A 25,309-nucleotide genomic window follows, 5' to 3' on the forward strand; every position below is an offset into this window, starting at 1 on the left:
GAGTATTTCTCAAGATTGTGTATTTAAAAATGAAAATAGAAAATAAGTGAATTAAGCACACCATGAAAAAACAAACTTAACACATTAAAACCATTTTCATTTATTAGAGAACTTTATTTATTGGCCTTTCCCTTTTTCACATAATACACTATGGTGGAACATTTTTTTCCTTTTTCAATATAAAACACTGCATTTCAAGGAATCTTGCAGGTCAGCTTTTTTTTTCTGTAAACATCAAAGTACCATTCTATTTCAAAATTATATTTTACTTTACTTTATAATTTAGCATTATATGACAAATCTTCAAGTTCAATTTTGACAAATAAAATCTCTAAAAATAAATATTATATAGCTCATTGGTAAACGTTGCATAGTTTAAAGTAGCATGCGTTTGGTCTTACTGGAGACAAGTAACACCAATAACCATTTGAAACCGTTACCAGCAGTGGTCATTTTCTTATTTTGCAAAGTCACATGATGTAACAGCTGGTCTTTACATCAGTAACACCTCACTAAGCATCAGTAACCCCTCTGACTACAACAGACAGAATCAGAGCAAAGACAGCACAAAGTCCTCTCAGTCTAACATTGATATGTAAATTGTGAAAAAGTAAGTTATTTTGTAAACACAGGCAAAATGATCTTTGGATATATTATTCTAGGAAGAAAAAAACAGCAGTCTTTCCTTTCAAATCAGCATAGTTAGTAAAACTGCAGTCTTTCCTTTCAAATCAGCATAGTTAGTAAAACTGCACCCTACCACTCGGTAAAAATGAGACTGGATTGAGGCTGAGGACGTGAGCTTGTCCAGTTGAAGATACTTGTTGAAAGCTTTAAAAGCCATAAAAAAAATGAAGGCTTCATCAACTTCAAATCAGAAAGCCTATAATTCGGAAAATTATCAAAATCATGAAGCCTGAATGCTTACCAATTTAACACAAGATTCTTTGCTCATAATTGGCACAATTCATTATCAGTCATCCAGATCATACTGACGTACTCATTTCCTGGACCATGCCCTACTCAAAAGGGAAGGGCTCTTGAAATGGAGTAAACCAAAAGCCAAGAGCAGCAACTTTCAAGTGTTTCTAATTCAGTAGTAACAAAACCAGTATTGTGTGCAACTAAATGACGCTCTGAAAGCTTTTTCAAGGAAAAGAAACTCAAGTAGCCCTCACCTCATCAGAGGCAACACGTTCCCATGTTCCAACCCAGCCCAGAGAAGCTAAATCTTGGAAACGACTCCCTTTTGTTTTGGTGCCAATTAAACAAACCTTGAAGGTAACTACATAAATCAAACCCCACTTCCATCTCCGCAGATGACCCCAGTCATCTCAAACCACTTATGTCTCTTTTTTTTTTAGCTCAGCAGGCGGATGCTGGGTTTGCGATGTGGATCAGACCATAAGATGGCTGAGGACTGGTGTACTGTGGAGTTTGAGCCACAGTCAATGTAGCGATATGCCTCCAGGGTGTTCTGGGTGCTGCGGACCATATGGGATGTTTTAACAGAGGTCCTGCAGGAAGAGAGATGCAGCTCATAACCACAGTACCCGGGACTCATAATGAATTCTTATTAAGAAGATAGATGAGATGAAAAGAAAAAGGGAAAAAAAAGGAATAGATTGAATGAAGGAACAGATGTCAGTAATCTTTTCAGAGGTACGTGGAGGAGAACTTACTGCATGAAGACAACAATGTTGTGAACCTTAATGCTGGCCATGGTGCAGAAGGCACTAAAGAGAGCAGGAGAGACAAGACAGGAGGTATGAATGCAGGTCCTTTCATTGGCATTCTGTGTTATAATGTGGAAGGGGACCTACTTACTAGACATAAGAGAGACTCCCACTGATCTCCATGCTAACAGAGAAGTTCACCTGGGGAAGATAAACACTATTATCTCAACAATGAATCCTTGCAGAAATTGACCACATACAGTACCAAATGCAAGCCTCAATGTACCTCTGTACAACATAGTCAACTGTATTAAAAATTGGCTTATTTGAAACTGTTGCTCCATACCTGTCTATGACTAAGGGGCTGAATCCGGATGACATTGTCTAGCTGCTGGATCCCGATCACAGTCTTCATGTAGAGCACCTGACAGGTTATGCTGTCCACCAGCACCGTGAAGAAATTGGAGTTGCTGAAGTTCAAAGAGCTCTGAAGAGTGACAGAATCAGAGATCATAAGATCAGTGGTAAATGTTCATTTAAATCACACATAGGAATTTGTACGAAAGCGCCCTCTTCCTCTGGAAAGACATTCATCTACAAGTTTCTTCAAATTTAACAATATCTTATTACGACAAGTCTGATTTTGAGGCAAGAAAGAATTGCAACCATTTAATCTTGTTTAATCTACTTTTCAAAACTGCTGATAACTTAGCCTTGTTTTTGATGACCAAGCTATACTCAATTGAGTAAACGGGTCTACAGGGGAGTATTGTAAACACTAATGATTTCTGCTCAATCACAGACTTGAATTTCCCCTGGGGATCAATAAAGTATCTTATCTATCTCTATCTGACAGTGGGGCCCTTTTGAGGTTGACTGTTGAGGGAGGCTCACCGTCATGTTGATAAGCACTCTGCTGTTGTTGTGATCAAAGTGTACGGTGACCGTGCGAATACCGTCATCCTCCACCCCCACAGGCCGCGGGAACATGAAGAAGGCCACCAGTGAGGAGGCCAGCAGACACAGCACCACAGACAGCACCACATACAGTTTCCTGTCAAACACCACAACACCACCTGAAACTAGCACCACCTACTGGACTCCTCCAGCTGATGAACATACTTGTCAATGATGAACATACTTGTCCTCTGCGCACAGTGTAATATTTACAAAGGTTGTAATGTTATGTATATTAGGTAAATTACCATCAGTTAAAGATTAAAAACAGTCACACAAGAAACAGAGAACAGAAATGCTACTTACGTTCTTTGAGGACGAAGCCTCTGATCACTGTATGGAATCAAAGCAACCAGCTCATTTACCTGATCTGCAACACAAACCAGAGAGAAAGATAATACAGCAATTTTCAAGGGAACTAACTTACCATTTAGACGATAATGTTACATACAAATCTTCAGGTGAGAGAACAAACAAGGTCCTACTCCTTGCACACATGCTGAAGAGCATTTGGAACTAGAAAATGTAATTTCGAGGAAATTACCAGTGCATGAAAATGCAAAACATACATTAACATAAAATGCAATATAAACTTTTATTATGAAACAGTTGTGAGCAGAGGAAACCGTTGGCGGGAGTCATAGTTGCTGCAGTCAGTGAGAAAGCACAGGTCAAATTGATATATATTTAATCAGAGCGAGAATTGAGTATGGATGTTTGGTTTATGGGTCTGCAGCCAAGTCAATACTAGCTGGATTGGATATAGTCCAAGCTAAGGCACTGAGAATATGTACCAGGAGCTGTGAGATCTTCTCCAGTGTGCTCTTTGCAGATAGAAACAGGAGAAATGCCACTCTGGTTGCACAGAAAACAACTTCAGGCTAACTACTGGGTCAATTTGATGGGTCAAAGGTGTGATCACCTAGCCTGACGAGCCAGACCCACATTAAAATGTAGGGTCTGGACACTCACTGTTCGCAGTGCTCAGTCCGAGGGGCGGGATAATCAGTTGTCTTTCAAATTCCCTCTGCACGCAATAGGACAGCGGCAGCGCTATGAGTCCCATGCGTTTCCCACCAGCGGAGCTAGTTGGCTAGTTCAAACGTTTGCCTACTTAATAAAAGCTTAACTCGTGTCACACTGTTCGCCAGCAGCGACATCCATCTTATTTGTTTTCAAGTAGCAGGGAATTCAAGCCAAACCGTTGCAACTCTGCCATCAATCATTATGTTAAGCCCACCTAACGACTCCATACACGATTTCATTAGCTTGATTAAGTTTCGATTTCTGGAGCTCACAAGCCAACGAAGAGTTGCTATACTAGCCCTGGCAGCAAATGTAATTTGCGGTCGCTAGGGGTGCGTCTAGATTTCTAGGCTAGTGATCACCCAGTTAAAGTAGCAATTCAGGCAAGCTGGGAGAGAGAGGGTGTAAGACTTCCATGTTTTGGATGGACAGGGCAGGCATTGGCACAGGAAATGGATATTCATGACAAGAGCTTTTGTCCAGGAGTATTGTGGCCATCAGTTCCTTTATGGCAATTGGAGGTCCCAAAGACTGATTTAGAATTACTTGGGATTAAGACAGAGAATCCTGAGGCAAATTTGGTATATGAATTCCAATGTCACGTAAGACAAAGATATCAAGAACACATATTCATTTTCACTGATGGTTCTAAGGATCAAGGAATAGGTGCTACAGGAGCAGCTTTTGTTGTTCAGAGGTGGAATGTCCAAGCTTCTAAGAGAACCTCAAATTATCTTGGTGTGTTTACAGTGGAATTGTATGCAATCCTGATGGCAGTGCAATGGACTGAGCAGATTCAAAATCATAAAGTTTTGATACGTAGTGACTCTGTGTCAGCAATCAATAGTATTGAGAAAGGATCGTCAAAGAGTCGACAAGATCTTATATATGATATTCTTCTATTAATTAGAGATGTGAAAAGGAGAGGGGTGGAAATATCATTTGTATGGGTCCCTGCTCATGTAGGTATTGCAACAAATGAGAAGGTTGATAAGTTGGCCAAGGAAGCTGCACAAAGGGAAACCACTGATGCCTCCAAGCCGGAGGGTAAAAGTATTGTGTGGCAGGAAACAGTTTTAAAATGGCAACAGCTGGACTATACAGTAGGATATAGTGCACTACGGTGCTAGTCCTGTAGGAGACAGCAATGCAACTTTTTGGATGCCGGCTGTCAGAAGAAGAAGAAGAAGGCACAGGTGCAGTTGATTGCATTCTAAGTCGTTAGCCCTTGGAATGTGCCTTATATCCAGGGGCCACAGGGGCCCGGGCCCCATCTGAAATCTCATTGGCCCCTCACTGGCCCCTGTACCGTCAATCATCAATAAGGGCCTGTCCACACGGAGACGCTTTTTAGGTTAAACGCAGAGGTTTTGCTTCGTCTTGGCCGAGCGTCCAAACGAATCCTGTAAACGCACTGCCCGAAACCGCACTTTTCTGAAACCTGGTCCCAGAGTGGAGAAATCTGAAACCATAGCCCGTTTGAATTCGTTTAGACAGCGAAACCACACATACTGCTTGCGTATCGATGCTGTCATCGCCACACCTCAGCTGCCCTGGACTTGCACTTATAGTATTGCCTAACAATACTAGTTTTCATACATGACATTACCTACGATTACACTCCGTAAGATAAATATCACAACTGGTGCTGCGCAGCGCCGATAGCTTATGACTTGGTGGACTGAACACTGTTTTTTCCCAGTGTTTTTTAATGCATTCTAGTTACTGTCAGTGACGCGAGAGAACTTAAGTTATTAGGAAAGTGCGGTGTAAGTTTAGGCCACATTAATTTGTGCGTAGTGCCAGTGTCATTCATTTATTTTACATGTCTTACAACACAGAGGTGGGACCAAGTCACTGTTTGGCAAGTCACAAGTAAGTCCCAAGTCTTAGCAGTCAAGTCCAAGTCAAGTCCCAAGTAAATACAGAGAAGGGCAAGTCGAGTCCAAGTCCAAGTCACATCAAAGCCAAGTCGAGTCCAAGTCCAAGTCCCAATCTTTTTCAAGTCCTGAACAAGTCATCAGGTACTCTTCACTTAATAATGCCATTATTAGACTATCGATCATAATTTTAGCACTTCCATCTAATCCACAGTATTTTTTCTATAAATACAGATTAAAATATGTTCAATGTTTCTGTCTTGTAATCTTTTACGACATATGCATGTGCATACCTGTGTAATATACACATGTGCATACCTGAGTAATCTCTACAAAATGGATAGCTACATGACACTCAGCACAGCTGCAAATATATATAATGTTTTTCCAAATTGCGGAGCCCACTGTAAGGACGAGTAATAATTTGACTGATGGTATTTCACTGCGCTAGGCCACAGATTTGCCTGCAAACAATTTATTAGGCTGTCTGCCAGTGGTGACTCATAAGGGAAGCCAAGGTCAACAGTTTTATATTATTTAAAAGATAATAATGACAGTAATTTTGTTTTAAAGTATTAATTTCTTAAGAAATACTAGACATTTGATGCTGTTTATCTAATTTGTAAATGGTGCACGGTCACTTTAAGCCCATTGTGTGCCACTGTCCACACGTTCTCATAATGATCTTTTTTTACCAGCTCCGTTCAAATATAGCCTATGGCTAGTCCACAAACTTGTTTGTGCCACATGTATAGCACAATTTTAACAATGATAAGCATGATATTAAGTTGGCACAAACAGCTTTCATTCCTTTGGAAAGAGAAGCATGTATGACATGATGCTTGCTTGACATTTTCTGTTTGCAATTAAAAGTGAATTATGAGCCTGGTAGCCAGTAGCCACCTAGCTACAGTAGCTGAGTGGAATGCGTTTCAATCGGCATATAATGTGCTTCATGTAAATAAATTATTGAATACTTCAAGACTCACCAGTTCCATTACACAAGGCAAAGACAACTCTTCATAATATTCTTGTCCACTTTCCAAATCACAGTGAGTGCAGCTATGTCATAGTGACCTGGATCTCATAGTTTATAACAGTATAGTAGGCTAGTGAGAAACGGATAAATTCACAATCTCCTCTAATCTCGTATTTTTTTGCCTCCACGATTTCTTTTTATATGTTTCTTATATTTAAAAGAAGATATCAATCATCATCAACAATGACAAGCCAGCTGGAACCTACTCGTTTTCTCTCCCTCTCGTGCGTGCTTAGATGTGTTCTCAATTAAATGCAGTAGCTTAGCATAAGTTTAAGTTGGATCTTAATGGAGAGGACTCGAAAAGTATCATCTTTATGTAACATGCTGTTGGTGCTTTTTGACAAACGTTCTCTAACAAGAGTGCAAATCAGTTTGCAGTAAAGCTACTAGTGATTGGCTAAATGTTGGTCCTTCCTCTGTCTCTTGGTGCCCTACACACAGTGCGTAACGCGTGTGGGGGTAGTGGCAGTAATCTACTGAACTGTGATCTGGCCGCTTGTCTCCGCTATTTTTTATTTTTATTTTTTTTTAGTCGCGGGAAAGCGTCTCTGGGTTGACTGGTACACGATCAGGAAATTTAGTTTTTGATTCGAGACATGTCAAGTCATCACAAGTCAAAGAGGCAAAGTCCGAGTCAAGTCTTGAGTGAATAGTATTCAAGTCCAAGTCGAGTCGCAAGTCATGCCGAATTTTATCAAGTCAAGTCTGAAGTCATTAAAATCATGACTCGAGTCTGACTCGAGTCCAAGTCATGTGACTCGAGTCCACATGTCTGTTACAACATATATACATGCATTCACAGTCGAGTGAAATCAGATATAAGCATACAAAGACGCTTAGAACTCACGTTAAGCCGATGGTAGCACACTGAATGCAAATGCGCGATTTGATTTGATGCAGGCAAACGTATTGACTGTTACTAACAAAGGTTTTATAGCAATATTATAAATGTGGCGACAGAATAGCCTAGAACTTGGGTAAGCCTTGCGTTTAGTAGCCTAATTGCGGTGATAGCCAAAACTAATGTGAATCACGGACTATCCTACAACCAAAGAAAGTAAAGGTGATTAGTAGGCCTACCTGCGTTAGCCAAATAAAGGACGGGACTGCATCCTTCACAAACCGTAAAATAAAGTTTATTAGTTTTACAGTTGACTACAGTTGACAGTTCACCATCAGTCCACACAAACAATTCTGGTTTCCTTGCACTAGCCATTTTGTCATAGCCTATTCTGTCTGTTTGTAAAGCACAAACTTTGGTCAATTTCTGTAAAGAAACAGTGCCACCTATAGGCCTGGGGTATGAAGTAACGTGTTGAGTCATGTTGAGATGGATCCGTTTGGACGCAAATATTCTTGATGAGTTTCAGGGAAGACGGAGGAAAAAAAGATCGGTTTCGTACGTGTGGACTAGCCCTAAGTGTCAAACTTGTTGAGAACGACGATCAGACATGCAATTCCATTCCCAAACAACTGGTGGCAGTAATGCACCTATGAAGTTTGAAAGCTAAAGCAAACAGTGAACTGTAAAAGAAACAATACATTTGGCTAACCAGAAATGTCTCTGCTAATGTGAAGAAACGATACATTTGGCTCACGGAAGTATCAGCTAACGTGAAGAACCGATACATTTGGCTAACGAAAGTATCAGCTAGAATTCTAACGTGAAGAGCCGATGGCAGCGTTTCATCATCCACAGAAGTTTCTTGGTGAGTCACAAATCTCTATGTTGGTTATCATCATTATGTGAAAGGGACGTTTTTTTTGTTGCCGTCACAATATGTTAAGTTTGTCAATTAAATTACAAAGCAGCAGCAAGCTTGCAGTGAACTGTAAACATTAAATTAACGTTAGGTTACTTGAGTTGAGGTTTGATTGTTTGTTAGCATGCTGATAGATTTCAAGTATGGAAAGGTAATGTATGAAGTGTTTGAAATGGTGTTATATGAAATGCAGAGAAATTGACATTCTGTTTGTCTGGGGTCCGAAATTAATAACATTACATGCGCTAGTGCGCCTTACCAAATGTAAATAACGTTCGATTACGTTACGTTCGTAACATTTTTTTTTGCTTGAGGAAAAAGTTTGGCAGCTGCTAACATCAACATGAGAATACATGTCTAATAGCTAACGCTACGTTTTTGTAGTTAATGTGAGCCATCATTGCAAAGTTATTAACCACTATTCTGAGTTTATTTGATTCATGGGCTTCGCATGAATTCTGTCTCAAAGTGTTAGGACAAGGAGAGTTTCATTGAGAAATGTTCTACTCACTCAAGCTTTATATGATTTAAAAAAATAATAACTGGTTTTACAGTTGCCAGACGACATGCTGAATACAAGCATGGATTTTGTGAAACACGCATTTGTGTTTCACCTACAGACTGGGATGGCGCAGGAGTGACTTCAGGACTGGTGACTTCAACCCAGTCTTCAGAACCACCAGTCACCAAGCATAGCTGCTCCTAATGGTATGATGCTATTTCCTATTGCCACTACAGTGAGCATATTTTGTCATTCATTTTAGAAACGCCAGGTTGACAGTGGGTTATGAAAGTTAATAACAATTAAAGTTACTCAAACTTGTTTCATTTTCTTCTCTCCAGACATTTCCTATTCTAGAGCAGATGGTTCTGTGCAACCTCTCCTAAACTGGTTTTCCGCAAGATGCAGCACGGAAATAGGAAGAGGCCACTCAATGACTTCTGATACAAAGACTTCAAATGGTAGGAATATTCCATCTTTAGTGTTTTGCTACCCCTTCCGTAATTTTCGCTTTCAAATGACCCATCGCCAGTCTTCAAATCAGAATCAGGCTTTTCTAACTGGAAGCAAGACGGTGGCTTCAAAGACCATTCCAAATAAGACCATTGTAAAAATAGTTGTTGAAAAAATTGTGTAAATATGATGTAGTTGTTGCTCACATGCTGTGTGTGTGTGTGTGTGTTTTTAATGTACGCAAACTGGCAGTGAAAGTGGTTTCTCTAATCAACAAAAGGGGAAACAGTTAAAGTAAAACTTGTTTAATTGAACGAAAAATGTATGTATGATGATGTATGATTTCTGTTTAAAATATCAATGCATTTCCACTGAAGTGTCTATTATATTTTAGTTTTATATTGTGTTTTCAATGCACATTATAAATAAATGGGAAAATTGTTAAGAATTGTTTTGGCTTTTTTGTTTTTTAGCATTTAGCATTCAAGTATTTGAACAAGGTAAGACTGGTGAAATGTATGCACCTTACTGCTGTGGTGTAGTCTAGTTAGCTGCAGTGGGTATACTGTGATCAACCCCAAATATTAATACCTATCCTTGTCTGTTTTAAGTTGGTATACTGAGATGGTGATGCTTTTTAAGTGGGTATACCAGAGACTTTCTAATGAGGAGACAGCACTCAAAAAATCCTCCATAGAAATGCATGGGGCTAGTTTGTAATGCCAACGCCAATGGAGAGACACAGAGAGAGTTGGCCTAGCTGAGCAGAAAGCAGTTGATACAGGTGCAATCAGTTTAATTGGCTCTGTGAGGGGGAATAAAGGTCAAACTTGGAAGTAGTAGCCTACAAGGCAGAAAGAACAACACAAACACACAGAAGTTAACCTGCACTAAACTAACCTGAGGGGATTCGCCCAGTGCCTTGGCAAGTTGGACATGTGATGCTGTCTCGTCCGGTGAACTCCACATATGGAAACTGCGCAATGTCTTCCTGTCGATCCAGGCCATCCAAGGAGTCATCATCATCTGCCTGATAGCCTTGGCTTGTCCTGCCCCTGTTGTCGGACTGATTTAGGAGAGTCCGGTTGTTTTGAGACCAGTAAGTTCCCATTAGCTGTCACCACTTCACCCACCTGTTTTGGGTACCTAAGAAAATAACATGGTTAACATTTAATTGTGAAAAGTACAGAGTGTGCCGCTTTGCATCCCACCTCAATAACTGGAGCACAACACCACCATTGTTTGTTTAACGGTGAGGGTCGCCCATGTTTGCGGCCTAATCTCATCCCTCATGATGAACTGAAACAATGATAGTGCTGAGATGGACTGTGACCCGAGCACAATCACTCTCAGCTGATGTTCATGTGCATCGTCCGAACAAATTATCAATCACCAGCTGACGTGCATTTGCGCAAAAGTTTGCATTGACTGCTCCAAAACAGAGGCTGGAACCTAACCGGTGTTAACACAGACACACCTCTGAAGTAAAGCTAACTAGCCTTATTTTTCTAGCAGTCCGAGGAGTCTGTGGTGTGTACTATGTTTAATTTAATCGAACACGCACTTTACCGAAGCTTATCTAACATTCACTGCTGATGGCGGTAGCGAGCACGTAAACCCAAACTTCTTATGAGTTAACATTAGCCTACTTTCACAAACGTTCCACTATTGTCTTTCCGTATTGAATTCTAACATTGCAGGTGGGACATATTACGTTAGCATTGATAACGTCAAAAAAAGATAGCTAACTAGCGTGATTAAACATTTCATACCTTTTGCCGTGTACAGTCAAACCATAAAAGTGACCAACTGACGAAGGGCTGATATTTCAGTTCTTCTATTCTTGAAATTCTTTAAGAGGAGCATATCACACACTGTTATTTCACTTCAGCTGGGCAATCGTCTAAAAACAGTTCTTTCCGATAGGCGACATCGACTTTGTCAGGACTGTTGTTTTGCAAAGCTCCTTCTACACTAATGTCACTGCTCTTCAAAATGGAAATGTGATATTTTTTTTTCTGTACTGCCATCTACTGCTGTGGAGGCCTACTGGTAGACATGCAGACTATCTTGGGTGGTTTTCCTTGCATACTGGGAGATTACTAAAAACTAATGAAAGTAAAATACACATAAACACAACACATTTGCAACCACTGTGATTTTTATTGTTATAAATGAAGGTAGGTAGTCCATGGTGTGACTCTTTAGAGGCTAGAGCTTTCTTGTTTTCAGTGTTGAGGTTTTCAGTGCATCTCTTTCAGCGGTTCCTAATCAGAGGAACTCTGTCTCCATCAGAGTTAAATCTCACTGCGGAGAGAAAGATACTTTTCAACTGGGAGGACAAAAACAATGCATTTCAAATACACATTTCTGTTTCAAGTTATCTGTATGTGTAGCCTACCCTTTGACAGGTCTGACTGGGAATGGGAGGAAGACTCAGCGTCACTGTCACCATCTAAATTTCTGGTTCCCTCTGAACTCTGAAATCAGTTGTATTGCAAACAGTCTGTCACACATGAGCGTGGTAACAGTGCCAAGAAAATGGTAAAGAACTGTAACACTTGTGATCTGTGTGTGTGTGTGTACAAGTATGTGTGTGTACGTACGCCTCCCGCTTCTCGAAGTCTTCTTTTCAGCAATTCATTCTCTCTCTGAAGTGCTTTGATCTTTGACAGCAATGCAAAAAAGTAAATCACACAGTCTACTTCTAGAACATGCATAAGTCATACCCTCTATTTTATTGTGTTGCTAATATCGACACATACCCGAAGTCGCAGGGCCTCTACCACCAGATCACGACTGCCCCTGACCTTTTCCTGTTTAGAGCAGGCTTTGAACGTGTCACCAATGAGCGAGACCACCAGGTGTGACTGACGAGAAGAGGGATTCAGAAATTAATTCCAAAGACTCAGGGTCTTTTAAACAGGAATGTAGTTAAGTTGATACGTGATACTCACAAACTTCTTGCATTGGAACATATAGCAGTGGTACATGTCTGAGGCTGGATTTTTGGCTATAAAGCCAAACAGTTTGGGCATGGTCTGGTGGACTGCACAGAAAGAGACTGACTCCACACGACATGAGTGCATCATAAACTGAAAAGGAAGAAGTCGTCTGTGATGAATTGCAACATATAAAAGCAGATCTCCATTTATTAAAAACACAGACATATACATTAATTTGAAAATTGTATCGGGATTCGGATGATTATTGAAACAGAAATATGGCATGTTATGAATATTACCTTTGTTTTGTACTCTAGGATGTCAATTCCGCTCACTGATAAGAAAAGGTAAGCTTTGCTCTTCTTTGCAGTTTCTTTGTCATTTTTGTCAGGATTCTACATGGGTAAACAACACAGTACATGAAGTTTAGGGATTTAAGGACTGAATGTGTGGATTTGAGGGTTTAGTTACATACTCATCATACTTTTCATGATAAGACAAAAAGTCTTATAACTTGAGGATATAGTCAAAAGTTTAATACATTTGATTCAAAGAGCCTAGTATGAAATTTTTCCTATCTTAAGAAAAGACCATTTAAGCGAATGAGAGCTGAAAGCGCCAGCACAGTACCAGCAAGACCCCTGCAGCCTCATTCAAAATCTGCATTCCATCTGGACGGCGAACCTCAATGCGACCAAGGAACTAGCATGAACAATAAAAAAGGTGGAGTATTACCAGATTACCTAAGATAAAATATAGCATATTATATGTACCCTTATAAGGGTACCAAGAAAGTATTACATCAACAGAGCCTCTCTTAGTACTTACTTTTACTATGAAAGAAATCTCATTATCTTCAGATTCAATCATTTTTGGGTCTATAAAAAGACAAAAAAAATGTTAATGGCATTACACGTTAGTTAAGCAAAATGTTTTACTGTTGAGGAATGAGATGAGCCAGAAGAAATGTTCGACAAAGAAGTGAAATACATTGGTTTGTTATTTCTAAAGATACATTTTTCTTACCTTTTAAAAAATAAATGTGAGCAAATGAACGACGGCTCTTTTTCCTCTGCCCAACAGGCGTAAAGTCTGTTTGAGTTAATGACTGACTACTGAAATTACTTCCTTACTGCACAATACTCTGATATGGATTTATTGCACCTCAGTTCGTCCCTACTTGGGTAGATATCTGATGTGACTGTAAACAAAGTTTATTATACACTTATTTCCTGAAGCTTCATGTTTACTTATCATGTATATTGCAAAATATATATCTATATTTTGTAGGTATACAATTATTGCATTGATTCTTCTTAGATAGATCAACAGTGTAGACCTAAGCATAAAACAGTATGAATCTATTATATCATAGTTTCAATGTCAGTGCTCTAATATGTTTATATTGGGTATAAAACGTATACACTTCTGTGAACTGCAGGTGAGTTTTCCTTTGCCATACATGAAGCAAGGCCTTTATTTCTGAATGACCACCTGGGCTGGCTCACCTCACCATTTTCTCTCAAGCTACAAAAGTTCAACTTGGCGTGCCAGTTTAGGAATGTCCTCGTGTAATAAAAAGCTGGTCAGGCTCGAATACTTTCCTGGCCACACAAGGTTGTGGTAGGCAGACATACCGATTAACTTAATGTGTTGTGTGTCATGAAGTATGAACATATTTATTTCTATTTCACACTCCAAGCTGAACTCAACACCTTGAGCAAGCTTTAAATCAACTGACCATTTCAATAAAATAAAATAAATCACCTCTCAACTTCTCTCAATCCCCTACTCGAGCAACTCGTTTTCAACCGCAACTCTTACATGCTCTGTCCATGGTTGCCTAAATAATTTTTGAAACTAAAATGCCTATAGCCAAACTTTGGGCTTATATGTACATTTCACAAAGCTTATATTCATCAGCCTAGTGGGGCTGCATACTCAACAATTTTATGTGCCCAGAGTTCAGTGTCAAAATATTGGTGAAAACAAAGCGGGTGCAATTACTTTTAAGGCAGAAAAAAACTATGTACAATGGTTCTTAAAGTGTAATAGAGACATGACAGGTGGGGTGCAATGAACAGGAGGATTTGTTTTTATGCCTATCTCTAATAATGCCTTTCTTTTTTTGACAAGGCTTGAAAATTCCCCACCTCAAAAGTGGGGAATGAAAGAAAAAGTTCGAGAACCACTGATGTATAATAATAATATCCATATAATACAATAGGGATCAGCAGCTTCTCTGCTTGGACTCCTAATAAACACCCATAGTCTAAAAACATTGCATTTTATATTACATTAAATGTCAGAGGCCTAAGTCATATTTTTATTTTGGAGTGTATATTTTGGAATGTTTTCCTCACCCCACGTCACAGTGACCTTGATCAAAGGTAACACGAAAAGATATTGACTTGGGCGGGACACACAATGTATCCAAATCACTTTTGAGATGGTGCCCAAAAGGGATTAGCAGTGTGACAGTTTACCTATGAGGATACTTACAACGCTCTCCCAACATGATACCATAATATTTACAGTGACAGAAACGGGGTGTGTCATGGTGTGGGGGTGTGTTGGCTAAAGAGATCGAACATAAAAGAACCAAACTGCTGTATAACCCCACCTGTCTGGTATTTTGGAGCAGTAAAGGCATGAAACCCTCCTCACATACCTAGGGACATACATTGCCGTTCAAAGGTTTGGGGTCACTGAGAAATTAATCAGGGCAGCCGTTTTTAGATTATATTATGTGCTTACATAATTGCAAAAGGGTTCTCCAATATTTTCTCAGTTAGCCTTTTAAAATGATATCAGATTAGTAAACAAAATGTGCCTTTGGTACATTGAATGAATGATTGCTGATAATGGGCATCTGTATACTTGTATATATTGTAGATGTTGCATTAAATATCAGCCATTTCTTTCTAAAAAAGCAGGACATTTCTAAGTGACTCCAAACTTTTGAATGGTAGTGTACATATGTGTATGCAGAAGAATGTGCACAGTTGTGAGCAGAAATACAGAATACTGACACGTAGTGTCAGCAGCACTTTGTGGAATCACTACAAAACTAGCTCAAAAAAAGGGTGAAATATCCAAAGTGGACAAGGTAAAATGAGAACTAGGTGGAAATAAAGTGTTAAATGAATGACAGTATGTCCAGGTATGCCTTGTGCATTACCTCATCTGTACCTGAAGGCTCCTTTCTTGTAAAAACTACAGAATCTATAACTGAAGAAATAATAAATCAATTGAGGGCATGACAGAGCATGCTGCTTTTCCATGCCAATGATGAAGTATGCACAATGACAGATGTACGCCATTTTTGTGGAGCAAAATTCTTTCCCAAACCTTGAGGCAGTCTTTGCATACTTACATTAGTTTGGTATAGCCTTATAATGTAATGGGTATATTTTGGCTTTTTGTTAAGATATACAACCTACTTAAAGTACATTTGGATAAAGTAGGTATTCCAACTGGTTACATAATATATTGGCAGCAGATCAGGATAATTGTTGGATGTTTCATGGCTTGCTTCCACTATTATGGAGATTTTTAGGGAAGGGCTTCTGTGACTCCAGTATTTATTCTATGCAACGAGGAACTCAATCTCCATCAGGTCTTTTGTCTCACACCTTTGAGACCCCAGAAAGGTGGATGTGACAGCAAGCATATCCTAGTGAACAGTAAAAACACCAATCAATCAAGCAAGTAGCTTTTCGATAAAGTTTTATTTTAGGTGTGATACTAATACTTCATACAGGACTGCAGTTGTGACACCATACAACAGACCATGTAGAGCACATGGGGTGCAGAGAGGATATGAATTAGATGATAAGGTACTTTTACCTGCAAAACATCACTGCTCATCTCAAGCCCATCAGTGCCTTAGGGCCAGGAAATGGCAGTGATACCCAGCAGAATGGTTACCTGCACATCCTAGTTTCAAACGGCATGTTTTCACTGTGTAATTAAGAGTATAGATTTTGATCAAAAGCATGAACCTAAGAGTTACGTTTGCTCAAGGGACACATCAGACAGCATAGCACATAGCTTGTCAATAACAATGAGGATTCATTTTAAAGACCAAGGTACCACGAAGAATCTTGTGCCACCTCACAGCGTAAAAACAACATGTTCTCATAATTTATCCAATTCACCTAACGTTACTAACTGTTGGCAGATAACCATATTCAAATTTCCGTGCTAAACTTGCAGCTCCATTTTTCTGATGCAGGACCTTTATTGGATAGTGTATCTTGAAACTTCCTGTGTAATTTAACCTGCTTTTATAGTGGAGTTGAGTAAGATTTGATAATGATGGACCCCAGGCAAGACTCAGTACAGTGACATAATGGCCTGGAAGCAAGATGAGGACTGTAACAGGAGCAGCCTCTAGGGGGAGTACTGAGTCTAGTAAGAGGGAGATGGCTAGGGATTGGAGGAGAGAATGGAAGGTTGGGCCTACGAGTCATTGACAGACATGCTCTCTACTTTGTTCTGCAGGTCGACATCTGTCTGTTGCTTCTTTTTCTTCCCTCCTTCTTGCTGCTTTTTATGCTTTTTGTTCATCTCCTGGTCTATGGGTGCTGGCTTCACAAACTTCATGATCTCATTCAGTCCTAGGGCAGAGTATGTCAGTGGAAGTCATTCAGTTAAACAGCCATTAATAAAAACATTGATGCCTTTCAGCTGATAAACTGCCATCTCTAGAACAGCATACGAAAATGTGTTACTACCTGGAGGCATGAATTCACGGAGCTTCTCTGGAATGACGATGCCCTCCTCTGTCTGGTAGTTTTCCAGGATGGCACAAATGACCCGAGTTGTTGCACACATTGTGGCATTGAGCATGTGGACATATTCAGCCTTTGAAGAGAAAAAAAGAGATGTTGGCAAGTGACCACCTTAGTTCATCAATTTATTTGACCCATATTCATTTACATATACTTTTATCATTTAGCACTGGTGTTGTCCAAAGTGACTTACATATGTCAACTGCACTACATTGTCAAGGGCACAATGGTGGAAGCCGGGAATTGAACCCACAACTTTCAGGCTACTGCTCACTAGCCCAGGGCCCAGTTTCCCGAAAGCATCGTAAGCCCAAGAGCATCGTAAAGTCCCTCTTACAAACGTCTTAAGATTTGCCGACTGTTTCCCGAAACCATCGTAGCTTAAGAATGTCGTGAAAACACTTGTAGATCTACGAGTGATCCAGAGTTCTCGTTACTGGCTCAGAGCGTCTTAACAGTACTTCTCACTGAGGTCACCAACAGGACATACAGAGGAATTACAACTTAGAATACATAATCCAATTTACGTTCCCATTCTTTATTGTGTTTATCTGATGAATCAGATTTTAGCGTGCAAAATAGTATAGCCTACATTTAATGGTCATAATAATGTGATGAAAAGCGGACAAAAATACAATCCAGTTATGAAACGAGACTCTGCCAGAATAGTTTGCCATTATTTTTGCTAAGTGAAGGCTATAATTTATTAGGCCCATGAGGTAAAAGCAGAGAAAGGAGCATGTGGTTTAGTCTGTACTGCATCAAAATCTAAGCCTACACATTTCCTCACTTTCTTATTCGACTTCTTTCTTATCTTCAAACGTGTTCTTAAGTGACACCACGAAAAAATATTGCATGGTGCAACTAATCTAATCTTAAATAATTACAATTATTTATGTCTGTGTGTGGTATATAACCTAGCCTACTTGGGATGCTTACATGCAGATGTCAAAGTGTTTCTATTTTCGTATTGATGTGAATTGTGTAGATCCGAAGTTTAAATGGTAGGCCTTTAGCTGTAACGTGCAGTCACCTGACATCACTATCAAATTAGAGGATATTTCAGAACTATTAATGTGGACAGCTCCCCTTAAGAGCATCTTAAAAGAGACACCAGGCAAGCTTGATGCTTTTTCTTTTACGAAACTCCCCCCTCGCTCGGTCTGAAGCTTTTTTCCTTTTCTTTGCATCTTCCGTCAAGGGTTTTCGCTGCTTCTTCACTGGCTCTGCCATTATACACACGTTTGCAACAATCGCTAGAGTTTCGTTAGCCTGCCTCTGTGCTGTATGCAGGATGTAAACTGATCCTGCTTCGGTCGGCGGGTAGGATACACCGAACTTGCAAGTGGGATATTCTTCTTACAGGCAGTAGGGGCGGGCGAGAGAGTCTTCATTCGCCCTGTAATGAGTCATTTAACCATATACCAACTTCCGAAGATGATTAATTAACACGAAAACGTTGCCTGGTGTCCCTCTAAGAGCAGTGCACGCGCGTTCACACTACGAGCATGTTCGGGAAACAGTCGGAAAAACCAAACGAACGATCATAAGATGAATCGTAGAAAACCCTCTTAAGAGCTCACCCCATGCTGGTGGCAAAGTGTAGACCTCAGAAGTTTTTAAAACCCATGGTTTAAATATTTTTCATTTCTGAAGTTTGATATATTAAATAGAATTTAATCAAATGGCTATGGCATTAGCCTAGCCTGATATTGGAAAGTGAAAATCAAGATACAGGTAATCTACAAATGTCTTATAATCTAGTCTTTCCTACCTTGTCCATCATTTTCTTGGTCTGTCCATATCGGATGCGCAGACGGCGAGCCTGGTAGTCTGTGCAGTTGGAGCAGGACACCAGCTCCCTAAAGGCGGCAGACCCTGGGAACCAGGCCTCGAGATCCAGCTTCTTACTGGCAGCGTGGTTCAGGGCCCCTTGGGAATGACAAAACATGAAGGTCAATTCACTTCCTTAGTTTACTTAATTAAAAGTGTTATGAAACCAGTTAAAATAGCACATTATGGATTTCTATGCATTTTAGTTACATCTAGATTGGGAGCTCTGAGCACTAACCAGAAACAATGTTGACAATGCGGTAGGGGATTCCAAGTGTCTGGTAAAACTCCTCTGCTGTTCCAATCATCTCATCAAACATCTCCCAGGACTTGCCGTCATGTGGGGAGGCATACACAAACTGCTCGATCTGTGTGTAGAGGCCAGATGGTGATCAGTTCTGAAGAGCACTATGAAATATTGTTGAATTATCTATGACGGGGTATGTAATTGTGTGGGTATGTAATTGTATAAATGACCAATTGTTGATGCAAAACTAGAAATGCACTCAGTAAAGTGCATACCTCCAAAGCCCAACAGTCTGTCATGCTGTATCTTGCAATTTGAGTGTAAAAGGAAAAAAATCTTGCAACTTTAGAGGGTGAAGTTATTTGAGCAGATACTTCATTAGTCAAATCCACCCAGAATTTAATGGGAATATTCTTGGCCCATGCTACACCTATCTACATAGTTCTCATTATCCTTTTTGCCCAATCCTACTAACAAACAAACAAACAAACAAACAAACAACAGCAACAACAAAACACAGGTGAAAACATTACCTCCTTGTCAGAGGTAAGAAATAACCCCAACACAAAGTACTACATGATATATCGCAATTAGGGTCATTCCATGTCAAATCAAATCAGGAAAACCGTTGCTGCACCACCTCAGATTTTGCCAAAGTTTGTCTACCTAATATTTAGGGCCCACAATTTAGACCTGTAAAATATTTTTTTTCAATTCCAATGTTTTCATAATTTTTTTCACCCCTTGATTTGTATTATTTCACACTCTCATCTTGTTTGGCCATTAATATCTTGAAAAGTATTATTCCTAGCCTGCCCAAACTTTGTAGAGTGGAAGACAGACATGTTCTCGGTATGACTGGACCATTCAAAAATTTTACTGCATTCTCATTGATTTCCACCCTTCAAAGTTTGGGCTGCCTATGAATAACACTTTTCATTATATTAATGCCCAAACATTGCTTACCAGACTATGTGATTTTCAGGCTGTAAAACTGAAGTGATTTCAAGGGCTGAAAATAATATGATGACATAGGATTTGATCTGAAATATTTTACAGGCCTTGGTTTTGGGACCCATTCTTGATATAGACAAAGTTTGAACAAAATCTGAGACGGCACAGCAAAAAGCTCAGAATGACCCAATATTGATATTCTGAGCACAGCAGCAACAGTATACCATAAAAAGAAAATATTTAAATGATTCAAAACTAGATTCGGAACGGACCTTTTCAAACTGGTGAACTCTGAAGATGCCTCGTGTGTCACGGCCATGAGAACCAACTTCCTGTCTGAAGCAGGTGGACATGCCAGCATAGCGGATGGGCAGCTCCTCAGGCTTCAGCCACTCGTCCCTTAGGAAGGCTGCAATAGGCTGCTCAGAGGTGGCAATCAGATACTTCTCATCCACACTGGTGTCATCTGACTTCTCGCTGCCTTTGCCAATCACCTACATTAAAGTACAATGCACAAATGAGCGTATAAAACTCAAATTGAAAATGAAGTGAGGAGATAAGTTTGCCTCAAAACGGTTGCCATGGCATACCTTATATAGCTCGTCATCAAACTGGCTGAGCTGGGCGACCTCTTGCATGACTTCTTTCCTCATGAAGAAGGGTGTGTAGAGGACGGTGTACTTCTTGTGGTAGAGAATCCGCAGCGCGTAGTTGATCAATGCTTGCTCCAAGAACACTAGAGGTCCCTAGGGTAACATGATTAAAATGTTTAGATCCTTCCAATCCTAATCAAGTCAAGTTTATTTATATAGCACATTTCATACACAGAGGTCATTCAATGTGTTTTACATGAACAAAAGCAAACATTAACAGTACAATTTTAGGGAGGTCGGAGGGGCATTTTTCCATATGGGGTCTTAGAAACCTAGCTCTCTCTTCTAGCCACAGCGTTTTTGTTGCAAACAAAATCAACCTAAGCGTGCACAGGTGACATGATGGACAAGGCAATGTTGAGCACAGTGGGCACTGTGTTACATTAGCCTTATCATCATTTCCACAACCTCAGAGAAATATCACTAAAAGGCTATAACAAGGAAAATAACAAGTGAAATTAAATAACTTGTATAACTTAAATAAGTCTTAAATTCTACTTATTCATAACAGCACATATTGCAGATGCATTACATTGTGATTACATACTGTGGTGTGTGGCATAATCAGGCATTTTGGATTAAATTCAGTGACATGTTCGCTGATGGTCTGATAAAAATGCCCTTTTCTTTAGAATTCTACTTCTGTCATGTGTATGCTTGCGGTCATATGGTATGCTTCTGTCATGTGTATGCTTGGGCTTAATTACACAGCCCTAAGTAATGTGGTCAGTTCTTTTGGTTTTTGTGAGAACCCTAGCTGCTGCGATTTGAATTAGTGTCTACATGTCCTTTATGGTAACTTGCTGATTCACTAGGTGCAACACCCAACTGGGTCCGTATAGACACTAATTACATTCAGAATAGCGGCAGGTTCAAACACACCTGGCTCCACAGGAAACAAACCCACCGAGAGTCTTTCGTCCAGCTAGTCAATTTAAGTCTATGAACTATGTACCAGTTAGGTACAAAATGTACACTGTGTGTAATAAAGCAACATGGCAGCTATTTTGAACAAAAGAGAATAATGTAACCAAAGTAAGCTTAAACAAGTACATTAGGTGCACCAAATACCTCACCATGAAACTGGTCCACAAAATCTATTGAACCAATAGTTTTGCCTCTTGGGACTCTATAAACTTGCCTTGAGGAAGTAGCCTCTGCTCCCGGCCACCACAGCTCCCTTCTCGCCCTCATAGCCATCTACCATGACAACCAGGTCGACGTGGGAATACTTCTTCTGCACGCTACAGTCGCCCCAGGTGCGCTCAATCTTATTATCTGCATCCTTAGGGGGTTGAAAAGGTCAGACAGTAAAAACAATGCAGAGGAAAAAATGACAACAACTTGCAGTTCTAATGGTGTACTTTTTTTTTTTACCTGAATGCAATAAATAGCATGCACTTTTCTGCTTTAATTTAATGAAGGTAAAAGGTCTAAACACTTCTGCCTTCCAAACAAACTAATGGAAGAATACTAAGCAGGTATACAATGGAATCTGAAATACATTCTCCACAATTGTGATGCAAAGAAAAATGCTGCAACTATCCTAACCAACAACACACCAGTTTCACCAGTTTCTCTGTGCACATTAGGCCAGTATGTGCAGCCGTCCATGACACCAACCTCGTCATTGCTGATAGGCACAGATGGATGCAATAGGTTGCCAATTTCTCGCAGGTACTCAAAGCGCTCATTTTCCAACTTCAACCTGTCACTGTCTGACCTCTGCACGGCCTCGTCCACCAAGAGCCGCATCTTCTTGATTTGAGTTACCGTCAACGTCTGCAAAAGCCAAGGTCAAGCATGCCGTTTCCATCTAGTGTCAGGTGTATATGGTCACGGTAAATTGTCAGAGTATCTTTACACGATTTAATAATATATTTTTGTTTGTACAAATATACAGGTGTAACTAACTTTAACTACATGTTGCCTAGTTCAAACAGAAAAACATACTGAGAGTGTATCTGCTGTGAGATCCTCCAGATTCTGTGCCTCCTCGGGAAGGGAATCATCATCACCAACTGGCTCCTTTTTCTGTTGCATGGAAAATAACCCATTATTGACTTTTTATAAAGCACGATTTAATTTTGTTATTCAGATTATTGTATAACAGTGATGTGCTAGTGTCTCTCAAGACAAGTTATAAGGTTCTGTGATTCTTCAGAAATAAAAAAGCAGTCTTACAGAATAGCTGTCTTAATTCCATGGCAAACCATCTGTTTATAAGGATCAGCTTTTAATTAGAAAAATTAGTGTTTTGTGCGGTTAACCCAATACACTGTTGGGAGAGTCCCAATTTGTGAGACAGATTTTTTGGATTCCAAACTAATAGACATGAAAGTCAAAAGACACCCGCCTTCATTTTTTCTCCAATGGCCTTGCTGCACAGGTTCTTGGCCTTGTTTAGGTTATCTGCAGTAAAACGACCTGACAAGAAAAACAACCATTATGTCATTATACACGTGCAATCTCTTCCACTGAAATAGTCACTTAATTAAGACAGATTTATAAAGGCATTTTTCCCACTTGCATTCCTGTATTGTTGCACTGAAGGTCTATGATGCATAACAACAAAAATAAAAGATAGACTATATGAATCTCTAAGTCCACCTTTTTACTTAAATTAAAAATATTCGATAACCAGCCTACTAACACGCAAATAAACACACAAATACTGGTCTTCTGATCTTGACCATAGCCCCTAGTCATTTTTGTTCACCTAACGTTATCCTGCAAACTAAAATTGTTTGTAAAAACTGTTGGGGTTTTTTTGTTGTTGTTTTTTACAGTGTAACATCTTACGATGTCACTAGCTAATATCATTTTCATCAGCGATTTTTAGTAGGCATCCATGCAAAGCTGTGACGGGTGTTGTGCTTCACTCCGGATTGCATCAGATTGCACTGACTGCATGCTGACGACACTGCAGATGGCTAAATCAAGTACACTTCCTGCTTACTGCAACCCAACTGATGTACAGTGCTACGCTTTACCGTGCTATTTAATACACATACTTGTCAATGGTACATTGACCTTACACTAAAAATCAAACAACTGCTTACAACCACACGACAGACAAATGTCTTTACATGAGAGACACTTAACAGCTGTGCGACACACGTTAGCCATTTTACCGGCAGCTAACTGGTACAGGCTAACGTGGCAAGCAAGCTGATGTTTAAACAACTGTAAAGTACTTGAACAACGTTCATTATTGTTTGGAATCAACTATTTCTGATTACAGCGAGCGATTACAACGTAGTTTGAACATCTCTGAACGACACAGTTAAAGACGTCCCGGTTTGTGTGAATTTGGAAAGCTAGCCAATGCTATGAACTATGAAATAACGCTATCCATGTGGACCAGACAGTGCTGTTGGTAGCTTGCGATATATGCCACTTACATTTTCTCCATTCTGTATCTGCCAGCACCAGTTTATCCACCAGCGACACATCTTTGAACCTTTTCCTCTGTGTCTCTCTAATGATTTCGGGATCTCCGCCTTTATCAGTGCGGAACAAATCTAGATCAAGCACCATGGTTGTATGCTAACGTTGGTTACACTACCGAAGCTTGAACCAGTCAAATGAACGAACTGCTAACAGCTAACAGCAAACACTAGCACGAAAAGATGGGTTCAGCGTCAAGAGCGTCCAATGGGCGGGCACTTTGGATGATCCTTTGGTCCACGCAAAATGTCCACCTGCGTCCTCCTAAAAAATAATGATGAAGTTCATTATGCAAAAGTTTTATTGTTAGCTATAGCTTTATCAAAATTATTCTATTCTAAATATTGTGGCTCAACCGAACTGCAGGTTTAAGCTAGTTTCTGTGAAGGGCCTAGTGCCATTTATGTTTTGTCATGATTTCTGATTTATCTTTTTAATTAATTAAACAACTCAATGTGACACACAAATATTCTCAATTAAATGTTTCACCAATATTGCTACGTAACATTTTGAATGAAAAACACGTTTTTTATAAGCTACCATGACGGCACACAGGTCCCAATTCCATTTCCAAACAAAACAGTAGGCCTATGCTTAGGCCTATTTCACCAAGCAAAATCATGGACTTGGTGGGGTGGACTGTTGGGCTCATAGGCTACTGACGAATGGTGTTGGGTAAAGATAGGCCTAATATAGGGGAGACCTGGGCAGGTTGGCTCACTTTTCACTCTCGGTTATTTCTCTGTCTTATGCGTTAAAATTGTCAAAGTGTGATTGAAAGCTTGGAATCTCATAGCTGGGAAAATCCAGACCCTGCAATCTACACAGATTAAGGGTCTGGCCACGAACAATGTAGCCTAATGGTCCAACTCGAGGGGCGGCACCATACAATTGGAAAACACTAATGTTTACTCTGAATGATTCCGGACTTTGACGCAATTGGATAACACTACGACCAATGTTTACTGACCTCCAATGTTGCAGTGCTGTCGTTATTAGTTTAGCTCGCCTCTGGCCCGCCTATATCAGATAGGCTACGCCGATTTGATTGGTTCCCGGAGATGCAAGGGGTAGTATGTGCTCTTGTGCTCTTGCGAGAACTCTGGATTTCCAAGGTAGGGATCTCAGCTAA

The 25,309-nt window shown here is 39.9% G+C and overlaps 3 protein-coding genes across 5 annotated transcripts; all 3 read right to left on the minus strand.

Moving 5' to 3' along the window:
• Positions 1-76: 76 nt before the first annotated feature.
• tmem106c (transmembrane protein 106C) lies at positions 77-11,282 on the minus strand. 2 transcript variants are annotated; one of them, XM_042099088.1, is made up of 8 exons: positions 11,072-11,282; positions 10,200-10,445; positions 2,940-3,003; positions 2,571-2,730; positions 2,023-2,163; positions 1,828-1,877; positions 1,683-1,736; positions 77-1,517 (listed from the first exon to the last, which is right to left on the minus strand). In XM_042099088.1, exons 2-8 carry the CDS (start codon positions 10,408-10,410, stop codon positions 1,361-1,363), a joined length of 837 nt encoding a protein of 278 aa, XP_041955022.1. In that variant the 5' UTR covers positions 10,411-10,445; positions 11,072-11,282; the 3' UTR covers positions 77-1,360. The 2 variants fall into 2 exon arrangements, with proteins under 2 accessions (XP_041955022.1, XP_041955023.1); XM_042099089.1 differs by lacking the exon at positions 11,072-11,282 and adding an exon at positions 10,511-10,654.
• A 160-nt stretch (positions 11,283-11,442) lies between these two features.
• Positions 11,443-15,925, minus strand: LOC121713980 (PTB domain-containing engulfment adapter protein 1-like). 2 transcript variants are annotated; one of them, XM_042099103.1, is made up of 9 exons: positions 15,850-15,925; positions 13,073-13,122; positions 12,875-12,946; positions 12,544-12,639; positions 12,257-12,394; positions 12,065-12,169; positions 11,906-11,965; positions 11,701-11,779; positions 11,443-11,606 (listed from the first exon to the last, which is right to left on the minus strand). In XM_042099103.1, exons 2-9 carry the CDS (start codon positions 13,112-13,114, stop codon positions 11,557-11,559), a joined length of 642 nt encoding a protein of 213 aa, XP_041955037.1. In that variant the 5' UTR covers positions 13,115-13,122; positions 15,850-15,925; the 3' UTR covers positions 11,443-11,556. The 2 variants fall into 2 exon arrangements, with proteins under 2 accessions (XP_041955037.1, XP_041955036.1); XM_042099102.1 differs by lacking the exon at positions 15,850-15,925 and adding an exon at positions 13,271-13,369.
• Positions 15,926-15,956: 31 nt separating this feature from the next.
• Positions 15,957-24,358, minus strand: sars1 (seryl-tRNA synthetase 1). Its single transcript, XM_042099050.1, has 11 exons — positions 24,132-24,358; positions 23,084-23,154; positions 22,681-22,761; positions 22,351-22,509; positions 21,869-22,012; positions 20,665-20,820; positions 20,347-20,568; positions 19,112-19,241; positions 18,815-18,972; positions 16,984-17,113; positions 15,957-16,866 (listed from the first exon to the last, which is right to left on the minus strand). The coding sequence occupies exons 1-11, from the start codon at positions 24,265-24,267 to the stop codon at positions 16,709-16,711; spliced, it is 1,545 nt and encodes a 514-aa protein (XP_041954984.1). The 5' UTR covers positions 24,268-24,358; the 3' UTR covers positions 15,957-16,708.
• Positions 24,359-25,309: the final 951 nt, after the last annotated feature.

Source organism: Alosa sapidissima, chromosome 7 (assembly GCF_018492685.1).
Source record: "Alosa sapidissima isolate fAloSap1 chromosome 7, fAloSap1.pri, whole genome shotgun sequence".
NCBI lineage: Eukaryota > Metazoa > Chordata > Actinopteri > Clupeiformes > Clupeidae > Alosa > Alosa sapidissima.

Excerpts from the sequence above, each read along its gene's own strand:
- tmem106c (XM_042099088.1), bottom strand. The coding sequence starts at position 10,410 with ATGGGAACTTACTGGTCTCAAAACAACCGGACTCTCCTAAATCAGTCC. Across the intron at positions 3,004-10,199 it reads CACTGGGCGAATCCCCTCAG|ATCAGGTAAATGAGCTGGTT; the intron begins GTTAGTTTAGTG and ends TTTGTGTTGCAG. Across the intron at positions 1,737-1,827 it reads GGGAGTCTCTCTTATGTCTA|TGCCTTCTGCACCATGGCCA; the intron begins GTAAGTAGGTCC and ends TGCTCTCTTTAG.
- LOC121713980 (XM_042099103.1), bottom strand. The coding sequence starts at position 13,114 with ATGATTGAATCTGAAGATAATGAGATTTCTTTCATAGTAAAA. Across the intron at positions 12,170-12,256 it reads TGTTCCAATGCAAGAAGTTT|TCACACCTGGTGGTCTCGCT; the intron begins GTGAGTATCACG and ends TCTTCTCGTCAG. Across the intron at positions 11,780-11,905 it reads GACTTCGAGAAGCGGGAGGC|AGTTCAGAGGGAACCAGAAA; the intron begins GTACGTACACAC and ends AACTGATTTCAG.
- sars1 (XM_042099050.1), bottom strand. The coding sequence starts at position 24,267 with ATGGTGCTTGATCTAGATTTGTTCCGCACTGATAAAGGCGGAGATCCC. Across the intron at positions 17,114-18,814 it reads CCAAGAAAATGATGGACAAG|GCTGAATATGTCCACATGCT; the intron begins GTAGGAAAGACT and ends TTCTCTTCAAAG. Across the intron at positions 16,867-16,983 it reads CCGTGAATTCATGCCTCCAG|GACTGAATGAGATCATGAAG; the intron begins GTAGTAACACAT and ends ACTCTGCCCTAG.